The sequence below is a fragment of the Sapajus apella genome, unplaced genomic scaffold (assembly GCF_009761245.1).
Source record: "Sapajus apella isolate SASKATOON/1434 unplaced genomic scaffold, GSC_monkey_1.0 scaffold36, whole genome shotgun sequence".
In the NCBI taxonomy this organism is placed as follows: domain Eukaryota; kingdom Metazoa; phylum Chordata; class Mammalia; order Primates; family Cebidae; genus Sapajus; species Sapajus apella.
Window position 1 is genome coordinate 15,990,974 of NW_022436976.1, and position 21,294 is coordinate 16,012,267.

At 34.8% G+C, this 21,294-nt stretch overlaps 1 protein-coding gene across 9 annotated transcripts in view; it reads right to left on the bottom strand.

Annotated features, from left to right (window-relative positions):
- Positions 1 to 21,294, bottom strand: part of LRRC7 (leucine rich repeat containing 7) — a 566,189-nt gene that overhangs the window by 35,594 nt on the left and 509,301 nt on the right. For all 9 annotated transcript variants that reach the window (XM_032297103.1, XM_032297104.1, XM_032297099.1 and 6 more), the window contains one exon: positions 12,238 to 12,459. In XM_032297103.1, coding sequence (XP_032152994.1) covers positions 12,238 to 12,459 — 222 coding nt within the window. The remainder of the gene's footprint in view (positions 1 to 12,237; positions 12,460 to 21,294) is intronic.

The following is a 21,294-nucleotide window of genomic DNA, read 5'->3' on the forward strand; positions in this document are numbered from 1 at the left end:
CAAAGCCCTGGGATCACAGCTGTGAGCCACTGTGCCTAGCTCTTTTGCAACTTTTAAGTACAGAGTAAGTACTGAAATTAGGTGAACCACGTGTTACCAAAGGTTAGCACACAAAAGATTAATAAAGAGTTAAGAAAAAAAATAAGATGGTGTACTTTAGCTTATATTTTGTGTTTACATAACCATCTACTGGATTCTACTGGACTGTGATTGCAAACATTTGCTTTCTTAAGTAGCCCATTTTTCCTCCCAGCATTCTTGCTTAGCCTATTAGTTTGCTTATGGCAAATCTAAATGCCCAAACACTCTTTACATTTTTATTGTGACGGTATCTTCAATCCCTATCTCTTAGTTCAAGGCAGAGTGAGTCCTATTTCTGACTTAATTAGCATACATTATCATTGCAGCCTGGATCAGTTGGGTTTGTCTGTTTAATAATCCTATACTTAATTCACTGTCATATTTCGTAATAGTAAATATAATATTTAACTATTAGACAGTTCACTTGTAACACAAGGATGAAAAACTATGCACTAATATAATTTTTATGTAGAGTCATTAATGAGTAGTTTCTAAATTATGAGTAAATGCAAGTACTATAAGTATTATCCCATGTTTTATTTTAAAGATGTTTAATTACAACTTTTCCTTCAATTGAGCTAGATTTGTTAAAACTAGTTATCATAAGTAGTAGAATTTACAGTTTATAATAATTTGTATTTTTACATGGCTCACAGTTTATGAATATAAACTTATAATAGCCTGATGTAGCTGGAAGAAATATTTTAGCTTTATTCAATATGTTAGTCGATCTTTTTATTATTATTTATTAATTAGAAAATGAGAAGAAAGCAACCAATGTGATGAAAACATTTTTCTTTTGTGTTTTCCACGTTTCTATGCATTCCAATTACATTATTTAAAATTGGGGTTATGTCTTTCTAAGGTGAACATTTCATATTGCACAACATAATATGTGGAAGGCATATGCACTTCTGGCTTTCTCCAGGCCACTATAAAACTCAAAGGAAACAAATATAACAGGTTTAATTTACAAAGTAAATTGCTGAGAGTAGTTTCTAGTTGTTCTCTTTCAAGGGAGTGACTATATCTATTTTATATTATTGTAAATCTGAAAGGCACTAAATATCTAAGAGAAACAAATTTCACATGTGCCATGTATATGAAGAACTGCCTCAATATATTTTTTTAATAATAGAAATAATAAAGATGACAGTGTAGTTTTATAAATGTGAAAAACAAATGTAAATTCTGATCTGAAGCTAGACTGCTCTTGGGCATGCTAAGGTATGGCTAATAGGTTGTGTTGTGACTACGGGGTCTCATAAAGTATGTCAGAGAGAGGATTCCTCTCACATATAAGGAGTTCTGCCTGCCTGCTAAGGCCAAAAGAAGCCATAAAATGAAAGAAGACAGAATACTTTAGATCCAAAAAGCAGTCTGAAACTAAAGAGGATCAGCAAAGAGAAAATGTGGTGTTCTAGTAAAAGATCAGGTCTAGAAAGCTAATAAATAGCCTATTTAATAAGAACCAGTATTTTAATTTTCTTTTTATTTATTGCTTATTTTTTTGAGATAGTGTCTTGCTGTTGCCCAGGTTGGAGTGCAGTGGTGTGATCTTGGCTCACTGCAGCCTCTGACTCCCATGTTCAAGTGATCCTCCCATCTTAGTCTTCGGAGTAGCTGGGACTACAGGCATGTGTCACCATGCTCGGTTAATTTTTTAATTTTCTTTTCTTTCTTTCTTTTTTTTTTTTGGGACGGAGTTTCGCTCTTGTTACCCAGGCTGGAGTGCAATGGCGCTATCTCGGCTCACCGCAACCTCCGCCTCCTGGGTTCAGGCAATTCTCCTGCCTCAGCCTCCTGAGTAGCTGGGATTACAGGCACGCGCCACCATGCCCAGCTAATGTTTTGTATTTTTAGTAGAGACGGGGTTTCACCATGTTGACCAGGATGGTCTCGATCTCTTGACCTCGTGATCCACCCGCCTCGGCCTCCCAAAGTGCTGGGATTACAGGCTTGAGCCACCGTGCCCGGCCAATTTTTAAATTTTCTTTGTAGAAATGAGGTCTCACGCTATTGCTCAGGCTGGTCTTGAACTCCTGGGCTCAAGTGATCCTTCCATCTCGGCCTTCCAAAGTGCTGGGATAATAGTCATGAGTCATGGCACCAGCCTCAGTTTTCTTTTAAGAGGCTGTTTTTAAAATACGAAAATTTTGGCTGAAAACATATGCAGTAGTAGTGCAATCTGTGGTCTTTCAGAGTCTGCTTCCATAATTTTACTTTACTTGATACTTCCAGTCTGTGTTAATCTTACTCTAATTACAATACTGGGTCTTATTTTGGAAAGGCTTTTGTGATAAAATGGATAGTTACAAAAATTAGCTCGGCATGGTGGTGCACACCTGTAGTCCTAGATACTCAGGAGGCTGAGGTGGGAGGATCACTTGTGACCAGGGGTTTGAAGCTGCAGTGAGCTATGATTGCGCCACTGCATTCCAGCCTGGGTAGCCCTTTCAGTAAAATAAATAAATAAATAAATAAATAAGAAAGAATAAAGGCTAAAATTCTCCCTGCCTACCTCAGTAAAAAGGATATAATGACTCCTTGTTAAAACACATGATGAGTTTTAGAAGGAATGCCAGTTATCCACAGTGCCTCAATTATCAATGACTTTGAAATAAACTACTCTGAGAAATCATTAAAGCTTTGAAAATATACTGTTTCGAAAATCACGATTTATGACTTTATTCCACAAACATTTATTAATTCCCTACCACATGCCAGGCAAATAAAAACATCTTTGACCTCATAGAACTTACATTCTAATGAGGAAGATAGAGACATAAACAACAAACAAGTAATTTCAGATAGTGGGATGAGCTGTGGAAAACAGGAAGAGAGGTAGTAGAGAATGACTGAGAGGGATTGAGAGGCTATTATACTTATTTAAGTTTATTCTTGCCTCAGGAAAGAGTTATTTTAGATAGAGTAGGTAAAAAAGGCCTCTCTGAGTATGTCACATTTGAGTAGAAATGTGAATGATGTCAAGGATCAAGCAATGAACAATAAGAAAAATGAAAAACTATCTCAAGCAAAGGGAATAGCAATTGTAAATGCCCTAAAGATGGACTGGTCTTTATGAAGTCACGAAACAACAAGATGATATAGGGTGGACATATAGATCAATTTAATACAATTGAGAGTCTGAAATAAATACTAACATTTATAGTCAGATAATTTTGACAAAGGGTTCAATGTAATTCAATGGGAGAAAGCAGTCTTTCAACAAATGGTGCTGGGACAAGATACTCACATGCAGAAGAATGAATCTGTACTCATATTTTACACCACACACAAAAGTTATGTAAAGTAGAACAGAGGCTGAAATGTAAGACCTAGATTATAAAACTCTTTGATTAAAATACGAAAGGAGTAAAGTTTGTCACCTTAGATTAGGCAATGATTCTTAGATATGAAACCAAAGATGATATAAGAGATTGATATGTTGGATTTCAACAAAACTAAAAACCTTTGTGCTTCAAAGAAGACCATTAAAAAATGAAAAGAAACCCCACAGAATGAGAGAAAATATTTGCAAATGATATATCTGATTAGGGTTGTATATCCAGAATATATAGATAACTTTTACAATTCAGTAATAAAAAGACATCCAAATTAAAAAATAGGCAAAATATTTTTATGGACATTTCTCCAAAGAAGATATACAAACATGCAAAAAGGATATGAAAATATATTCAATATCATTGGTCATTAGAGAAATGTAAATCAAAATGACAATGACATACTAATGAAAAGGATGGTTACAATACAAAAGACAGACAATAACAAGTATGGGTAAGGATATGGAAAAAGTGGAACCCTCATTCATTGCTGCTCAGAATGTAATATGTTGTAACTACTTTTAGAAAAGAGTTTGGCAGTTCCTCAAAATGCTAAACATAATTACCATATGACTCAGCAATTTCACTTCTATTTACCCAAGAAAAATGAAAACATATATCTATACACAAATTTGTACATTAATGTTCATAGCAGCATATTCTTAATAGCCAAAAAGTAGAAACAACCCAAATGTCCATCAACCATCAACTGATAAATGCATAAGCAAAATGTGGTATATCTATACAATGGAATATTATTTAGCAATGACAAAGAATGAAATACTGATACATGCTAAACTCAGTTTCTTATACTAAGTGAAAGGAGAAAATAACAAAAATACATGTGTTATATGATCTCATTCATATTAATGAATGAGAATAGGCAAACATATAGAGACAGAAGGTAGATGGGTAGTTGTCTAGGGCTGGAGGGAGTATGGAAAGTATCTGCTTACGGATGCAAAGTTTCTTTCTGAATGATGAAAATGTTGTAAAGTCATATTATAGTGATAGTCACACAACTGTAAAAATGTAATAAAAATAATAAATTATACACTTTAAGCAGGTGAACTTTATTGTATATAAGTTATATCAATAAAGCTGTTAAAAAACAAGGTCAGCATGACAGAGCTAAGGAAAGAATAGAAGGAGAGGTAGGTGGGGCCAGATCTGTAGGGACACTATGCCATAGCAAGGATTTAAAATTTATTCAGAAATTTTGAAAGCCACTAGAGTATTTTAAGAGGAAGAATGATGTGATATGATTTATGTTTTTTTCTTTTTTAAGATTACTGTAGTAGTGGAGAATAGACAAAAGGGAGATAAACTGGAAGAAGAGAAAGCAATATGAAGTAGTTGGGGTGGGTTATGCCCAACTAAGATGGTAGCTGTGTGGGCGGTGAGAAGTGATGGGTTCAAGACATATCTTGACGAAATTGCTGTGGATTGAGTGCAGGCTGTGAGAAAGGGGAATCAGGATCTTGGGTCATATCAAAAGGGTGATAGGCCAACAACTGAAATGGGGAAGTCTAGAAGGGAAGTAGATTTGGTAGAGGTAGCAGCACGTAGAGGTTTTTTAAAACCACGTTAAGTTTAACAAACTCGTCAGACATCCAGGTTGAGATGTCAAGTAGCTAACTGCATATAGACATCTGGAGTGAAGGAGTGAGACCAAGGCTGGGGACACAAATTTTGGAGTTACTCAGCCTAGAACTGAATCCAGGGGAGAGTGTGGATAGACAAGAAGAGTCAAGTCCTAAGCAGTGGATCACTCCAACATTTAGAGGTCAAGGACAGAAGAGGAACCAACGAATAAACCAGAAAATAATGGCTGATGTAGTAAGAGGAAAATCCATAGAATTATGGCAGCCAAGTGAAGAAAATGTTTCAAGAAAAAAAGTCAAACCACATGGCTGAGAGGTCAAATAAGATAAGGATGGAGATTTGACTATAGGACTTGACAGAAGCAGAGAGAATGCTTCATAGTATGTAAATTAAACTTGAAATTAAAGTTGCTGCTACTTTTAGCTCCTGGTTTTATGGGTTATTATATAACAGCAGTTTTATGATAAAGCTATCCAATAATAAGCTATAATTTTTCATTTTTACTTACATTATGTGCATTACTTAGTCATACTAAACTTCTCTGGATTTTCCAAATTTCTCATAAAGCCTGTGAAATAGGCTCAAAAAGGAAACAGTAATTATAAAAATGTATACATGTTAATATTCAAGGATAATTGTTATTTTTTGAAATACTAATCCTATTTTCAAATCTTTTTGTGTCATGAATGAAAGATTCAAGTCCAGCGCAAATCCCTAGTTAAATCTTTCAAAAAGATATACTGGTCAGCTGGGTGCAGTGGCTCATGCCTGTAATCCCAGGCTGAGGTGGGTGGATCACTTGAGCCCAGGAGTTCAAGACCAGCCTTGCCAACATTGTGAAACTCCATTTCTACCAAAAATACCAAAATTAGCAGGGTGTGGCGGAGCATGCTGTAATCCCAGCTACTTGGGTGGCTAAGGCAAGAGAATTGCTTGAATCCAGGAGGCGGAGGCTGCAGTGAGTTTGCCCCACTGCACTCCAGCCTGGGGTGACAAAGCCTCTGCCTCAAAAAAAAAAAAAAAAAAAAAAAGAGGTATTGGTGTCAAGATTGATGAATAAAATCCCCTGATGTAGCATTTTCTAGGTATTTCAGAAATAATTAGCTGGTTCTGTATGTATCTAGGAAACAGAAACTCAAATGCCTTTGTAGTCTGGAAATAAATTTTTAAGATTGTTCATTTCATTTCCTACATTTTGGACTTAAGAAAACCAATCAGGTAATATATATTAGGTGTAATACTGAAATAAATCTTTTTATTCCTACTGCAATGTTTACTGCCTTTTACCAGTAAATGTGACTGTAGACAACTTGTAAAGTCAATTGATAGAATTTTTGATGTTGAGTTATACATTCTTTGTGTTAAACTATGAATTATGAATTCAGAGCTGATGCATTATTCTGATGACTGGAAAACAAAATTCTATAAAGAAATATTCACAAATAGCAATTCTTTAAGTAGGACAGGATAAGGTATAAGATGTCCCTGAAATCATTTGAGTAAATAACGTAGCTTAAAACCACATTAATACCTATTTTACAACTACCTTGATTAAACTATTCTCTTTTAATTAAAAAATTTCTAATTAAAATAAAATAAATCTCTCCAAATTTTTCTTTCTCTATCACTCAGCAGAATGTAATTTTCTTCACCTGCATACAATAAGCAAAGTCCTAACCTGGAACTCTTGTGTGCTCTTTGGACAGCTGACCAGAGCATCTAATATAAAGAAACGTCTGAAATCATTTTTCTCAACTAACTGTTTTATGTATTCCATATAATATTAAGTATTAAAATGATGTCTTCTAGGATAGACTACAGCGTCTCTTTGTGAGTATGTTTTAGAAGTTTTTTCCCTTAAATATGATGGATGTATATCATTTTTTCTCTGTCTGAGGCTGATTCTAATGTGAGCTTACAAGTTCTCTTTCAGGCACAAACTTTAGTTCGCATGTGTATTTGCAGGCACTGGCAGGAGGCAGCCATGGAGCTCCTGATATGCTGATGTGTTAGGTTGGTTGGGCTTCTGCCATTTTGATATGTTAGGGAGGTCCTGTTGTCTAGGGCAGACATGAAGTGAAGGGTGTATTTTTCCATTGCCTTTCTCTTCCAATGTGAATTTACTCTTGACTTGTGTGCTTGGCTATAGCGTGGCAGGCTGCAGCAAGTAATGTGGTAGACTCATGAGACTGTGATCTAATCCCAGAGCAGCTTCTAAATTGTGCGACCACAGGCAAGACATTTAATGTCTCTTAGTCTTAGTTTTCTAGTCTATAAAATGGAAACTGTGCAACCAATATCACAGCATTATCAATTAAATTAAATCAGTGAATACATAGAAGGGTTTTGAAAGGTTTGAAGCATTATGCTGATGTTTTTCCTTCTTATTTTTGCTTTGGCATCTATATTATCTACTTATTTAAATATACTCTGTCTTGTACATTTACAAAAGGGAAAAACAAAGCTGATGTTAGTTTCTTTTAAAAATATCCAGCAGCTTATGGGCAACTTATATACGCTTTTAAATAGTGATATTGTCAATATATTATTCAGCTGATAAATTGTTGAGCTATGGAATATCTAAAGCAGTGCTTCTCAACCTTGGCTACACAATAGAATCACCTTGGGGAGTTTTCAAAAGTCTCACTGCCCAGGACACATGCAGACTAATAAAATCAGTTTATTTGGGGATAAGAGCAAGACATTCGTGTTTTGTAAAGCAGATTCTGCAGCTGAACAGATTCTACAGCTGTGGATGGGAACAATTTATGTAAAGTATTACTATATTGTGAAGGGGAGGATAAGGTGGATGGGATCTTTAAGCTTATTCAGTTACAGTGGGAAACAAAGGAAAGATCTAATAGGATGAATATTCTGACTAAGAGTTTTCTATGTAGAATGGGAGTCAAACCTTCACTTTCTGGCTGTTTTATTCAGTTCACTACTTAATACAACTCTGACTCTTACCCTTTGTTATATTTGTCAATAATCTAAATGGTTTATGAATTGAAATCTCCTTTTCAAGTAAAATACCCTGATAATGAACTTTAGGTGACATGCACATGGTTTTTGCTGCAAATATTATTTGAAATCAGATTTACAGTCTACAGAAATTAATACATTGATTCTGGGTAACATTTTGTAGTTGAAACATAACCTCCATATATTTTGTTTAATTTAAACCTAGAGTTTAGTACAGACTTGATACTCATTATTTCTGAAAAATAAACATGAAAATAAGTGCATTAAACTAGAAGTTTAGGTTTCTAGAGTTCTTGACTATTTTGCCCTTTTTTATTGTGATGAGTGGTTTGAAAGTTTAAATGGTTTTATCACTGATATCAAAGCTTACTAAGTGCTTCTTTATGGCTAAACAAAGTTCAACACTCCACTTAGGTAACATATGACACTCATTCTAATTCATTCAATGTTGTCAGTTTTGGCATTTATTGTATATGTTCATTTCCACATGGAACTTATTTTAATGGAGTTAAAAATCCACTAGTTCTTTGAGTGACATTAAGGTATAGAGAGGTATGTTTTTGTTAACAAAAGTTCCCATTTGTTCAGTAGCTTTTGCTTTTCAAAGCAATTGGAAGTATTCACGTGTATTCCCTTGAATACTCCATATGGCAGTTCTATAATTCTGAGTTCAGGCAGCTTTAATTAATATCATTTGACAGAGAGGGCACTGAGATCATGTGGTGAATTTTACAAAAAGATTGGGACATGGAACTTGGATTGGGGTCTGGAAAAACCTGACTTAAAATTCTAGCTTGGCCAATTATGCTTTTCCTAAATTATTTTCTCTCTGCCTTGGTTTCTTCACTTGTAAAAAGAAAATAAGATTATTATGAAGATTAAATAAAACAGTAAGTAAGCAGGACCAGTTATATAAATACTTGGACCTGATGCAAAATGAAACGTGGGCTCCTTGATCAATAATTATTAAAAATTACAAGATGGTGACAACAGGGCATTAATCCAAATGTAGGGGCCTTTTAAGTGTAGGACCTTATGCAACTCTACAGGTCAAATGCCCCTGATGCCAGACCTGTGTGTGAGAAATATAGTGCAAACACATAGCAGGTGCTTAATAATGGTAACTGCCATCCTTTTCTTTACTATTTTCATTCTGATTTCCTTTCCCTGAATCAAAAAATGTGTATTCACTGCAATCAGGCTTTTAAAATCTGTAGTATTTCAATAAGTGACTATTGTTTAACTAAAATTTCCAAGCTTTACTTTAACAGAAATTGTTGTATTTTATTATGCTGAATAGACTTTCTTTGTGCCATGTTTATTTTGTCTCCTTGCTCTTAAAAATGTTGAATGATTTAGGTTTTTTCCATATTGTACCTGGCCAAATTTACCATTGTCATTAGATAATTTAAGCTGAACTTTGATTTTCTCTTTATGGCTCTTTTATAGCACCACTAGAAATGTCTTATTAAAACAGAATGCTTTGATTTATATGCCCCAAATCTACACTAGAAATTTTATGTTACCTCATTGGTCTTTGCACTTAAATCACTACTCTATAATTTTCATGTGAAACTCCATAAAGTCTTTAAATGTTTTACATGTTTTTCTCCATTTTTTTCCCTTGCTAAATTTGAAATAAAAGTCTTCCTTTAAAATACGCAACCACAAATTCTTATTAAAAAGGTCTGAATTTTCAAAAGAAATATAATTTAGGGAAGTAAAAAACACATGCAACAGTTTCATTATGAGAGTGAAATACGTAACCCCTGTCAGCCTCTTTGAATGTTTTTTGGTTTATTTTTCTATCTGTAGATGTAGGAGGTTGGGAATGATAATCATTAAGTTTCTTCAAATATTTGAATTCTTAAACTATTCTATTTCTTCTGTTTTCTGTTTCTATACCCTCAGTGCCAAGCTTACTCTGTGTATGTGTATGTGTGTGTGTGTAGAACTGTATTATTTAACTTTCACAAATTCTTTTTGAATGTTGTTGGTGCGTAGCAATGTTCTCATTTTATCAGGAGAGACATAGACTCTTGGGAAGAGTTAACAACTTGGCCAAGGTCAAATGGCTGAAAAACATAAACATGAAACTAGAACTCCAAATTCTGAGACCTAGTTCTAGTATCTCTTTCTTGAACACTAAGCTAAATGAAGAAATGGAGCGGTTAGGAAAAAAAAAAAAAGAGATGAAAGAAATCAGGGTAGTAGTCAGTGGTGTGCTGGAAGATATTTGATAACTAGCTGGTTGGGGTTGGAGGAGTGCCCTGATTCGGAGTGTTTGCTGATTTTCCTGGTATAATTTTTCCCACAACTTCAGCCTATAACTATGTCACTGAAGGTGCACTTGGGAAGAGGAGCACACGACAATGAGCCAATATGAGCTGGCTAATTGTGGAAATAGCTTTAAGAAACTGACTCAAGATTTATAACTGGGGATGACAGGTAGCATAGTTTGGGGACCAGAACTGGTTGTTTAAATGCTCTTTAGGTTTTCTTTCACTCCAAAGTCTTTTTTATTGATACATAATAATATTTGTATATATTTATGGGGTGAATGTGATATTTTGTCACATGCACAGAATGTGTAATGATCAAGTCAAGTGTTTAGGATATCCATCACCACAGGCATTTATCATTTCTCTGTGTTAAGAACATTCCAACTCCTCACTTCTAGCTATTTTGAAATGTACAATACATCCTAAACCATTTAAGCCTGAAAGCAAGGCAGAAAAAACTAGGACACCAAAAGATGTTATATTTAAGTCCTTTCCTTTACATATAGGTGGTTCTACAATTCTGAGTTATAGTTCAGGCAGGTTTAAGCATTCAATTGAATGCTTAAATTTTATCTCTCTGTCTGAAAGGCACTTGATGTTATCAAGCTGTGAATCAAAACATTTGAGAGCTACTCTAAATACATTTTTCTGAAATAATCATAATGTTCTAAACTCAATACATGTGTAAAGTTTAAAACTCAATAATCCTCTTACTAGTCAAACTTTATATAATTTACATATTTGTTGGGAAATAGTATTAAAATAGCTTTTAAGTTTAGGGTGTCCAGAATAACTGAATGCTAACACTAAACCTACTTTTCAATGTAGGTGGAAGCAGACAGCATTAATTTCAGTGGATTTTCAAATGCACTGATTCTGGGAGGAAAAATCTATGTAGCTATTAATAAGAATAAATCAGAGAACTAGGTTATGATACTTATGGCAAGTCATATGTATGAACAATTTTTTAACCTCCTAAGGTGCCTTTGGTAAAGCATAATTTTAAAATTTTATTAACTTTTAAGAGTATCTGGAGAATTAAAAACTCCATATCATTATCTGATTAAAGGCACTTGTCTGATTTATTATACCTTAAATTGAACACTTGACCTAGATTAAAGCAGGAGAGGGAGAAAATTATCTGTGATTAATTTAAAAGTTATCTGTGATTCTGAGAATGATTACTGCATAATCCAGGCTTCATGAAGGATGTTAAGAAAGAGAAGAGATGTTTAAAGCCCCTGGAATCCAAATAATAAATGGCTCTTAACAATATAAAGGGAAAACCTGGAGAAAGAAGTTAATCTTGATATGTTTAGAAAGTCAGGTGGAGTGATATGTAAAATGTTGATAAGTAATAATAAAATGAAACTTTAATAGACCATATTAAAAGTTAGAAACATCAGTAGGAATGTTGCCTGAAGCATGTCAGAAAAATTTCCCTTCTAATTGCTCTTCATAATTATCTTCACAATAAAGCTTTATCTTTGCACTATTCAACAATCAGAAGGTAGGAATTTTAAAAGATATCTTCCTACAGATGGGGGAAATAATACAGTTTATTTTCACACTGTAGATTTTACTAGAGGTCTTGGTAAATATACCTAATCCATTGAAACTCTTTATAACATTCGAAAGCTGTACTATAGAGCTAAATTGGAGTTAGGAGTGGGTAAAAGAGGGTGTAGGATAGTGCTGGAAAAACTATTCTGCCCCATCAATTTTTTCTTACGTAAAATGGGTATTTTACCAATCACAAATCCCATATATTGTAGTCCTTAACCACTGGAAAGAATGATAAAATCCTGACAAAGTGGACCCCAACTCATTCAACACAGTGATGGTGTTGTGTCCTAGACCACATTAACGAGGGAGGGCGAATCATGGATTTTTTGGACTTTTCTTTCCTGAAAATTCATCAATAATAAAGAAATGCTTCTCACCTGCTCTGGATATCCATCCATACTCCTTTGCCCTTTAGTTTGAATTAAGCACCGTCCAGGCTGAGGTCCCCGGGTGGCCTGTGAAGAGGGGATCTGAATAGGCAATGGTGACTGAAATTGCTGGATGGTCACTTTGTTTATATTTCCCTCATATGGCTGCTGCTCCCGGCTGCGATGCTGAAGGCTTTGGGACCCCATCAATGTCTGGATGTGGCTGCCTGCCTGTGGAGAAGATAATCTGTCAGGCCAAGATTCATGGTGTTGAAAGGATGTGATTAAAGTAGAAAGCACGCACAGAATACCTCTCTGGTAAAGTGGCATCATTTGGGCTCTTAGCCATGGCCAGAAAAGATAACGAAGAAACAGTAAGGGTCTGCCTACCGTGGTTTTATGTTAACATTGGAGCAAGGTCACAGTAAATACATTCATAGACATCTGCTGGCTTGCCAGGGATAATTTTAACCCCACTTTAAGGGAACAAAATTCAGTTTTAAAAATCTCAAGAAGAAAACTTAGTCACAACTTAAAAATAAAGGGGAGCTATATCTGGTATTTCATCTCAAAATATACCGGAGAGACAGAGAGATGTTAATGTATGTAACACCATGGGGAAAATGATGGAAACAGTGTTCTGATTCTGAAGAAAGTTTGTCCAGGTGAGGATAACCAATATTTATTAATTATTACCATTATTCAAATACAGCCTTTGAAATCTCTAAGTTACATTAAAAATTAATCGTGATAAATTCCTGTGGAGGCACTAGCTATGGAAACGTCTTCAAAATGAGCTCTGCCTGCAGAAGATCATCTGGTCATAAGCTTTCAGATGGATTAATAAGTACCCCTTCTTTAAAGTGATAATGTTCATTTCTGAATTATTAAAGGTGGAGGAATGTATGCTTGCTGTGGTCTCTCATCTTTAAATGATATGATCATATCCCTACTTCTTTATTGACTCCTGTTTTCTCACCTTCATTCTAGCACCAGCTCCTCACATCATTCTATCTGATGTCTTTTCTACCGACCAAGCAAGCAGTTTTATAGGTGAGCTGGTAAGCCAGAATATGCTTTTTTTTTTTTTTTTTTTTTTTTTGAGACAGAGTCTTGCTCTGTCAGCAGGTTGGAATGCAGTGGTGTGATCTTGGCTCACTGCAACCTCTGTCTCCTGGGTTCAAGTGATTCCCCTGCCTCAGCCTCCCTAGTAGCTGGGACTACAGGCACATGGCACCATACCTGGCTAATTTTTTGTATTTTAGTAGAGACAGGGTTCCACCATGATGATGAGGATGGTCTCAATCTCCTGACCTTGACCTCGTGATCCGCCTGCCTCGGCCTCCCAAAGTGTTGGAATTACAGGTGTGAGCTACTGCACCTGATCCAGAGCATGCTTCTAAACTGAGAATGGTTTAACATGGAGGTCTAAGATGGAAAATGAATGCTGATCAAAAATAATTTTAAACATATATTTTAGTGCTGTGCTTACTATTCTATTGTGCTTCCATTACTATTGAAAGATCTGGGGATTTATTTCCTGAATTCATTTTCTTTCCTCTTGATATTTTAAGGATAGGTGACTTGAATTCAAAAATAAATTTCATCTTTGAATTCATTAGCTAGGAAAGCTTGTGAAATTTCCTGACTAATCAAGATTTTTGATTACTATGAAAAAGTTAGGTTGGAGGATTAAAAAGATAATTATTAGATAAGTATTCATGGAAGAGATTAAATTTAATTATTTTAAAGTTTTTAAATAAGAGCAACTTAAAAAACACACTACAATGATAATGAAAAATTATCTGAAGAGGAAAAATATATTGCTGGATTCCAAACAAAAGAAAATATTCAAAAGAAAATATTCAAAATTATTATTTGGCAATATGTACAGCAAAATAACCATTTGATTATAAGTTAGATGTCCAGTTGGCTGTCTTGGTATCATTTACAATTGTTTACATTTGAAAGCAGTAACGATATCTCAGATATGAGAAACTGGAAGAAAAGATACAAAAAAAGGGCTTCAGCCTATACCAGCAGAATGTGAAATCAATTATCAATCCAACTCTGTCCAACACATATCCAGTGATTACAGAACTATAACCTCATAAATACAACTAAGATAACCTCATTTGTTTCTCTGTTGTATCTATTCCCTTCTCAGAAATCTTAATGAAAGAAATATTGCAGCTTTTTCAGCCTTTCTAGAAGATTGAACACCCTGCTGGTCAAGTTTTTCCTTATTGCAAATTCACTTCGTGCTTGCTGCCATGGAATATCTTTTTTTTTTTTTTTTTTTTTTTTTTTCCAGAGGGTATAAGTAGCATTGTGTTCTTTTGTTTGGAGAAGAGGACAGCCATGATAAGCTCAGTATCACATTTTGATCTGCTGTATTTTTTCTTTTTTGGCAACAGAGTCTTATTCTGTCTCCCAGGTTGGAGTGCAGTGGCATGATCTTTGCGCACTGCATCCTCCATCTCCCAGGTCCAAGTGATTCTCCTGCCTCAGCCTCCCAAGTAGCTACGATTACAGTCCTGCATCACCATACCCAGCTAATTTTTTGTACTGAGAAATCAATTAATTTTAAAGTTTATATCTGCTTCCACTGGCAGAATATTCATGGGTCTTCAGTCAGTGCTTGAACCAGTCGAGTGACAAGTGGCAGTTCAATTGAAAGTGATCATATAGATAAGCAAAGCATTCTTCCAACCAGACAAACTCAGAAGGATTTAGAACATAGCTTGTTTCTATGAGTATAATCTACATGAGAAAATTAGTAACTGCTTATGGATTACTTTATTACAGTATTGCAGTACTAGTCTATTCAAGGGAGAAATCCTAATGCAATATAGTGGAGAACTACAATAGCCTTTGTTATTTGAATTTATTTTTAATTTTTATTTTTTAGAGGCAGAGTCTTACTCTGTTGCCCAGGCTGGAGTACCGTGGTGTGATCACAACTCACTACAGCCTTGAACTCCTGGTGTAACAGCCTTCAGACTTACTTTTCTGGTTTATTTTTTCCTTCTGATAGGACAGGATGTGAGCTCAGGATTATGCTGATTTTGAACACTTTGACAGCAAACATCATATTCTACTTACAGTTTTTAATGACTGACAAAGTAACTGGCATTTAATAAATAATAGCTACTACCCAAACACGTAGTGGAAGTGTGCTAAAACACCATATACACATTACCTCTTTAAACTTCACAATAGTGTTAAGAGGTAATTTTTACTATCCAGTTTTACTGAGGACAAAACTAAGGTTGGAAGAGGTTAAGTAAATTTCCCAAGTAATTTGTACAACTGGTAACCTGGGAGGAACATCGTTTGAACAAAGTCTATCAAAGGTTGTCCTTGTAAACCCTACATTATACTGCAACCCTTTCCCCACAAGTTGATACCCACCCCCATTGGTCGAACCATGAATTGAAAAGGAACCATGAGAAGGAAACAAAGAATCAGGTTGTTGAGAGAGGATATATTGAATATTGAATAATTTCTTTAGCAGCTCTTGAATTTGCCAAAGGGCAATTCCCTACTTAGTGAATTAGGTCTGTCATTTGTTTTAGATGCTGGGAATGTGACTTCGAGCTTTATAGTTAAGTAAATAGAATGATGTTTTGTATTTAGTAATCTATTACTATGAAGTAATTAAGCTCATGCTCTTACATGGCTTGGCAAAACAAACAGTGGGCATGACAGGAACATGCTGTAAAGTCATTCTGTTTGCAGCAGTTTTTTGTCTTTCTTGGGCTATAGGCTATGATGAATGATGTTGGGGAATGACAGCTGCAGAAAGCAAAGAATTAACACAATTTTTTATAAAGTTAAACATAAATGACAAGATATCTAGAGGGACAATAATGGTTCTGAAGGCCTATAAAGAGGAAGTTGTTTTTGACTGGCACAAAGGTTTGAGAAAAGTAATAAAGATGTTCATGATGAAGTTCAAAGAACCGATGAAAATGTAGAAAATGTAAGACTAGACTTATTCATGCAGAGGGCTAACTATGAGAACACTGACTCATACCGAAGGGGAATTTGAACACGAAGATTTCTGTAAAGCCTGTGCTACCCATTTTGAATAGTAAAAAGAAACAGAGAAGATTTGACATTTGTTTGGAACTTTCAAGGGGAGGTTGTACAAAATAACACGTATTTGAGGAGAATAGTGATAGAATATGTTGTTTTGAAGTTGACCCCCTAAAAAACCATCAAAGTTTACAGGGAAAAACTCCAATATTCATAGGACACAATAAAATATTTATGTCAAAAACCACAGAAAAGAATTGTTGATTTGATAGCAAATGGGACTGTTCATGCAAAATTCATCCCACAGCCAATCAGGCTTATTATGTGAAAGTTGGAAGTATTTGGGAGGTTTTGTATAACATAAAAGACATGGCTTTATCACTGTGTAAAACTGATTTGGTTTACACTGCTCTTTTAAAAAAGAGTGTTAGACTAAGAAGTATATTGTATTACCCAGTTTGGTCATCTGTTTTATTATCCATTTGGCTCTTGAACCACCTGGGCTTGCTTCCAAAAATCAAACACCGCCTTAAAAGATTACAATTTACGCCACTGAGAATGTTCAAAAGAACACAATTCATTCTCTAAAATTATATCCAAAAGAGTTCTAAAAATGTTTGGAAGCAGAATCATCTCCAAAGGATAACTTACTGATTTCGAGGAATTAGCACTCATATAAGTAGGTCAGTTTTAGTAATTTTATATAACAACAATAACGACAAAAACCTAGTCCTATTACTTTCTATTCATATCATGTTTTCTGTGGCACCCCCACTTTTTTTTTTTTTAAATGCAGGTTATCTGTTAAAAATTAGGCCAGTGGGATATCTGCTTACAGGTAGATGAGGAAGATGTACTTTTCCCTATCTCTTCCTTTAAATACAACTAAAAAACCTTGGGCACTAAATATAAATAAATGTAAGAAGACTATGAATAATAAAGAGAAGGCAGACTAGCTTGGGACCTGGGGAAAAAAATCATAGCATGGTGGTAAATTCTCTGGGCTTATATTTGTGTCATATATCACAGACTTAGAGCTGAGGAAGCAGGCATCTGAAAATGCTAATGGGTATTAACAATGCTCCAACTAAAGCCTACTCTCTCTAACCAATGGATAGGAAAGATGCAGTCTAACAAGACAAAATGCTTTTAGACAATAATTCCTCCTTTACAGCTGAACACCATAGAAAAAAAACTGTAGCTCCACCCCTAATAATGTGAGCAAAAGCCAAGTGTTGAGCCTAGACTTCTACCCTCATGAGGATGTCACAAGGTGCAAAAATACTTCTGCTAGAATGGTGTTAGTGAAGGCAAGCAAGATGCAGAGCATTCATTCCCATCAGCTAGTAATAAGCCCCTCTTTAGTAGTGTTGTCAGTGGTGACCATACAAGGACTTCTACCTATACCCAGCAGTAATGAAGCACCCTTTACTTTATGAATAAGGTGGTATCACAGAAGGCCTTGTAGAGAGTCAAGACTTCACTATTATCCAGCGGTAATGATGTTACCCCCACCAAGGTATCAGTGGAGACCACGTGCAGAGATGAAACTTCCATCCTCTCTTAGCAATGATCAGGAGCCTTTGCCTCAAGTGTTACTGAAAGCCGAACTGAAAAATTGGACTTCTACCTTCATCTGGCCATAACAAGGTGGCACCCCACCCTTTCCCAACTTGAGTGGTGTCAGAGAAAGCAGCTAAAAGGAAGCTTTAAGTAATATACAGAGTTTTATAACATAATATAAAAGTGCCCAGGTTTTAATTAAAAAATCACTCATCATACCAAGAATCAGGAAGATCTCAAACCAAATAAAAACAAGACAATCCATAGATGCTCATACTGGAGGACAATGATGTTAGAATTATCTTATGTTTAAGGCAGCCACTTAAAAATGCTTCAATGATCAATTACGCACACACACTTGAGACAAATGAAAAACTAGAAACCATCAGCAAAGAAATATAAAGTCTCAGCAAAAGGCCTGGGCATGGTGGCTCACTCCTATAATCCCAGCACTTTGGGAAGGTGAGGCAGGTGGGTCAGTTGAGGTCAGGAGTTCAAGACCACCCTGAGCAACATAGGGAAATCCTGTCTTTTCAAGAAATAAAAGAATTAGCTGGGTGTGGTGATACAAGCCTGAAGTCCCAGCTACTTGGGAGGTTGAAGTAGGAGAATCACCTGAGCTCAGGAGGTCCAGGCTGCAACGAGCTCTGATCACACCACTGCACTCTAGCCTGGGAGACAGAGTGAGACTGTGTCAATAAAAAATATATAAAAATTAAGAAAAGTCTCAGCAAAGAAACAGAAGATATAAAGAAGAAACAAATGGAAATTTTAGAGCTGAAAAACACAATGACAAATCAAAAACTCAAGTCAGTGAATAGGCTTAATAGCAGATTGTAAAAAACAGAGAAAAGAAACAGTGAACTGGAAGATAGAACAATATAGATTATCCAATCTGAATAACAGAGAGAAAACACATTGACAAAAATATGAGCAGAGTCTTAGGGACCTGTGGGACTATACAAAAGTTCTAATAATTATGTTATGAGGAGAGAAGAAAGAAGTTGGGGCTGAAAAATTACATTATAAAATAATGGCTTAAAAATTCTGAAATTTGGTAAGAAAAAAAAACTTGCAAATTCAAGAAGCAAGAATTCAAGAAGCAAGCAAGAAGCAGATTCAAGAAGCAAGAGCTCCACATAGAACAAACCCAAGGAAATCTATGAATAGACTCTGAAATGGTTTGGCTGTGTCCGCACCCAAAATCTCATCTTGAATTGTAATCCGCATAATACCTATAATACCACATGTCAAGGGTGGGTCCAGGTGGAGGTAATTGGATCATGGGAGCAGTTTCCTCCATACTGTTCTTATGCTAGTGAGTGAGTCTCACAAGATCTGATGGTTTTATAAGCATCTGGTATTTCTCCTGCTTGCACACACTTCGTCCTGCCGCTCTTTGAAGAAGGTGCCTGCTTCTCCTTTGCCTTCTGCCATGACATTTGTAAGTTTCCTGAGGCCTCCTAGCAATGTGGAACTGAGTCAATTAAATCTCCTTCCTTTATAAATTACCCAGTGTTGCGTATTTCTTCATAGCAGTGTGAAAATGCACTAATACAGACACACTATAATTAAACTTTTAAAAACTAAAGAAAAGAAAAAGTCTTAGAAGCAGCCAGAGAAAAATATGACATCTTACATATAGGAAGAAGACTTTTCATGATAGTGGAAATCTCACTGAGAACCATGGATGGCAGAAGTAGTGGTATTATATTTTTCAAGGGCTGAAAGAAAATAACTGTTAGCTTGAAATCCTATACCCGTGAAAATATTCTTTAGCCATGGAAGGAAAATCAAAAGACATTCTCAAGTGAAAGAAAACAAAGGTAATTTGCTGCTACAGACTTATCCTAGAATAATGTCTAAAGGAAGTTTCCTAAATAGAAAGGAAATGGTAAAAAAGAAAAAAAAAAAGCCTTGTAACAGGAAAAAAGAAAGAACACGGTAAGAAAATATACAGGTAAATGCAAAAAGCTTTTTTTCCTTCTTGAATTTTTGAAATTACGTTTGATGATTGAAGTAAAAATTATGGCACCATCTGATGTAACTTTAAATGTATGTAGAGAAAATATTTAAGACAATTATCACAGAGGAGGATGAACATAATGGATTTCTATACTTCACTTGAACTGGTAAATGATGACACCACTAGAATCTTGTAAGTTATGTATATATAATGTAATACCAGGAGCACCTACTAAAAAAGCTATAGAAAGAGATATACTAAAATACTATAAATATAAAATACTCAAAACTAGATATATAACACTAAAAACACTATAAATAAAAATGGAATTCTGAAAAATGTTCAGGTGGTCCACAGGAAGCAAGATAAAGAAGACAGAAAAGCAAAAAGGAAGCAAACAAACAAACAAAAAACACAAACAGAAAACAAAAATTAAGTTGAGACTTAAATCTTAATGTATCAATTCTTACTTTAAATGTAAAAGGTCTAAATACACAAATTCAATGATAGATTTTGGCAGAGTGGATTAAAGAACATTACCTAACTATATGCAGATTATATGAAATCACTTAAAATATAGTGATATGAGCAGGTAGAAAGTAAAAGAATCTAAAAAGATAGATCATGATAGAAAAGAGAAATAACTATATTAATAACAGATAAAGTAGACTTCAGTGCAAAAGAACATTTACATGAGACAGAGAGGGATTTTATATAATGAAAAAAGATTCAATTCACCAAGAAAACATAGCAATCCTAAATATGTACACATCAAACAATAGGGCTGCAAATTTTTGAAACAAAATTGATAGAACTGAAAGAGAAATAGAAGAATCTACATTTTAGTCGAATTTAACATCAATCTCTCAATAACTGATGGAAAAACTAGGCTGAAAATTATTTAAAAATGTAGAATTCAATGATATCATTAATTATATCCAATTATCACTTAGTGAATACACATTCTCTTCAAGTTCACATAGAATATTTATGAAGATAGACCATATCCTAAAACAGATAACAAATCTCAACAAATTTAAAATAATTGAAATAATATAGAATGTGTTCTTTAACTATAATAGAGTCAAACTAAAAATGAGTAACAGAAAAAAACAAAAATATTCAAACAGTTGAAAAGTAAACACACACTTCTAATTAATCCACAGTTCAAAGAGGAAATCTCAAGGGAAATAAGTCAATATATTAAACTCTAAGTAGGTGAAAGTACAACATATCAAAATTCATAGAACAGCTAAAACAGTGCTAAGGAAAATTAATAGCCCTAAAATGTATGTATTAGAAAAGAAGATGTATCAATTTAATTATTAAGATCCCACTGCAAGAGCCTAGAAAAAAGAAAAGTAAAATAAATCCAAAGTAAACAAAAGGAAGGAACTAATAAACAGAAAAGTAGAAATCAATGAAATTGAAAATTAATAACAACTGACAAATTAATGAAACAAAAAGTTGTTTCTTTGAAAAGATCAATAAAATCA